Source organism: Miscanthus floridulus, chromosome 7, assembly GCF_019320115.1.
Source record: "Miscanthus floridulus cultivar M001 chromosome 7, ASM1932011v1, whole genome shotgun sequence".
Lineage (NCBI taxonomy): Eukaryota > Viridiplantae > Streptophyta > Magnoliopsida > Poales > Poaceae > Miscanthus > Miscanthus floridulus.
In genome coordinates, this window is record NC_089586.1 from 35,428,072 (window position 1) to 35,428,980 (window position 909).

The 909-nt window shown below is 57.9% G+C and overlaps 1 protein-coding gene across 1 annotated transcript; it reads right to left on the reverse strand.

Moving 5' to 3' along the window:
* Positions 1–220: 220 nt before the first annotated feature.
* Positions 221–634, reverse strand: LOC136465335 (uncharacterized). Its single transcript, XM_066464107.1, has one exon. It carries the CDS (start codon positions 632–634, stop codon positions 221–223), a length of 414 nt encoding a protein of 137 aa, XP_066320204.1.
* Between the last annotated feature and the right edge of the window lie 275 nt (positions 635–909).

The following is a 909-nucleotide window of genomic DNA, read 5'->3' on the forward strand; positions in this document are numbered from 1 at the left end:
CCTCTCTAATGAATCCGGCTGCCAAGAGTTTGGTGATCTCTTCGCCTATGGCCCTGCTCCTCTCGTTGTCGAAGCGACACAGGCACTGCTTGGCAGGCTTCGAGACTGGGATGAGGCGCAGTGCGTGCTTGGCGACCTCCCGCGGTATGCCCGGCATATCAGAAGGCTACCATGCGAAGACATCGCGATTGGCGCGTAGGAAGTCGATGAGCTCGCATTCCTATTTGGCCGGGAGGTGGGTCCCGATCTGCACCGTCTTGGTTGGGTCAGTGGGGTCGATCCCCACCGCCTTGGTTTCCTCGAGTGGACGAAAGGCCATCGAAGAGGCTGGTTTGTTGCAGTCTGGGACTGCTGGGGTCGATGACTCCCCGAGCCGTGGGAGCTCGGACGAGTTGACCACCATGGTGGCGAGCTCGAAATGCTCATGGTCGCATGTGAAGGCATGCGAGAAGGCACTGCTCATGGTGATGACATCGTTCAGTCCTGACATCTTCAGCTTGAGGTAGGTGTAGTTAGGGATTGCCATGAATTTGGCGTAGCATGGCCACCCCAAGATGGTGTGGTAGGACCATAGGAAGTCCATCACTTCAAAGGTGATGACCTCCAAGCAGAAGTTGGCTTGGTTGCCAAACATGACGGGCAGGTCGATCTGCTCGAGCGGGTATGCCTATGCTCCTGGGATCACCCCATGGAAGGGAGAGTCGGCTGGGCAGAGTTCCATCCGGGTGTTGCGCATGGTGTCGAGGGTGTCGACGTAGAGGATGTTGAGGCCGCTGCCTCCGTCCATCAGCACCTTAGTGAGACGCTTCTTGCGGATGATGGGGTCAACGATGAGCGGGTAGCATCCCGGTCTCGCGACATGCGAGGGGTGGTCTCTCTAATCGAAGGTGATCGGAGATTCCGACTAGC

Bases quoted from the DNA above. Each gene is read 5' to 3' on its own strand.
- LOC136465335 (XM_066464107.1), bottom strand. From the start codon at position 634: ATGTTTGGCAACCAAGCCAACTTCTGCTTGGAGGTCATCACCTTTGAA.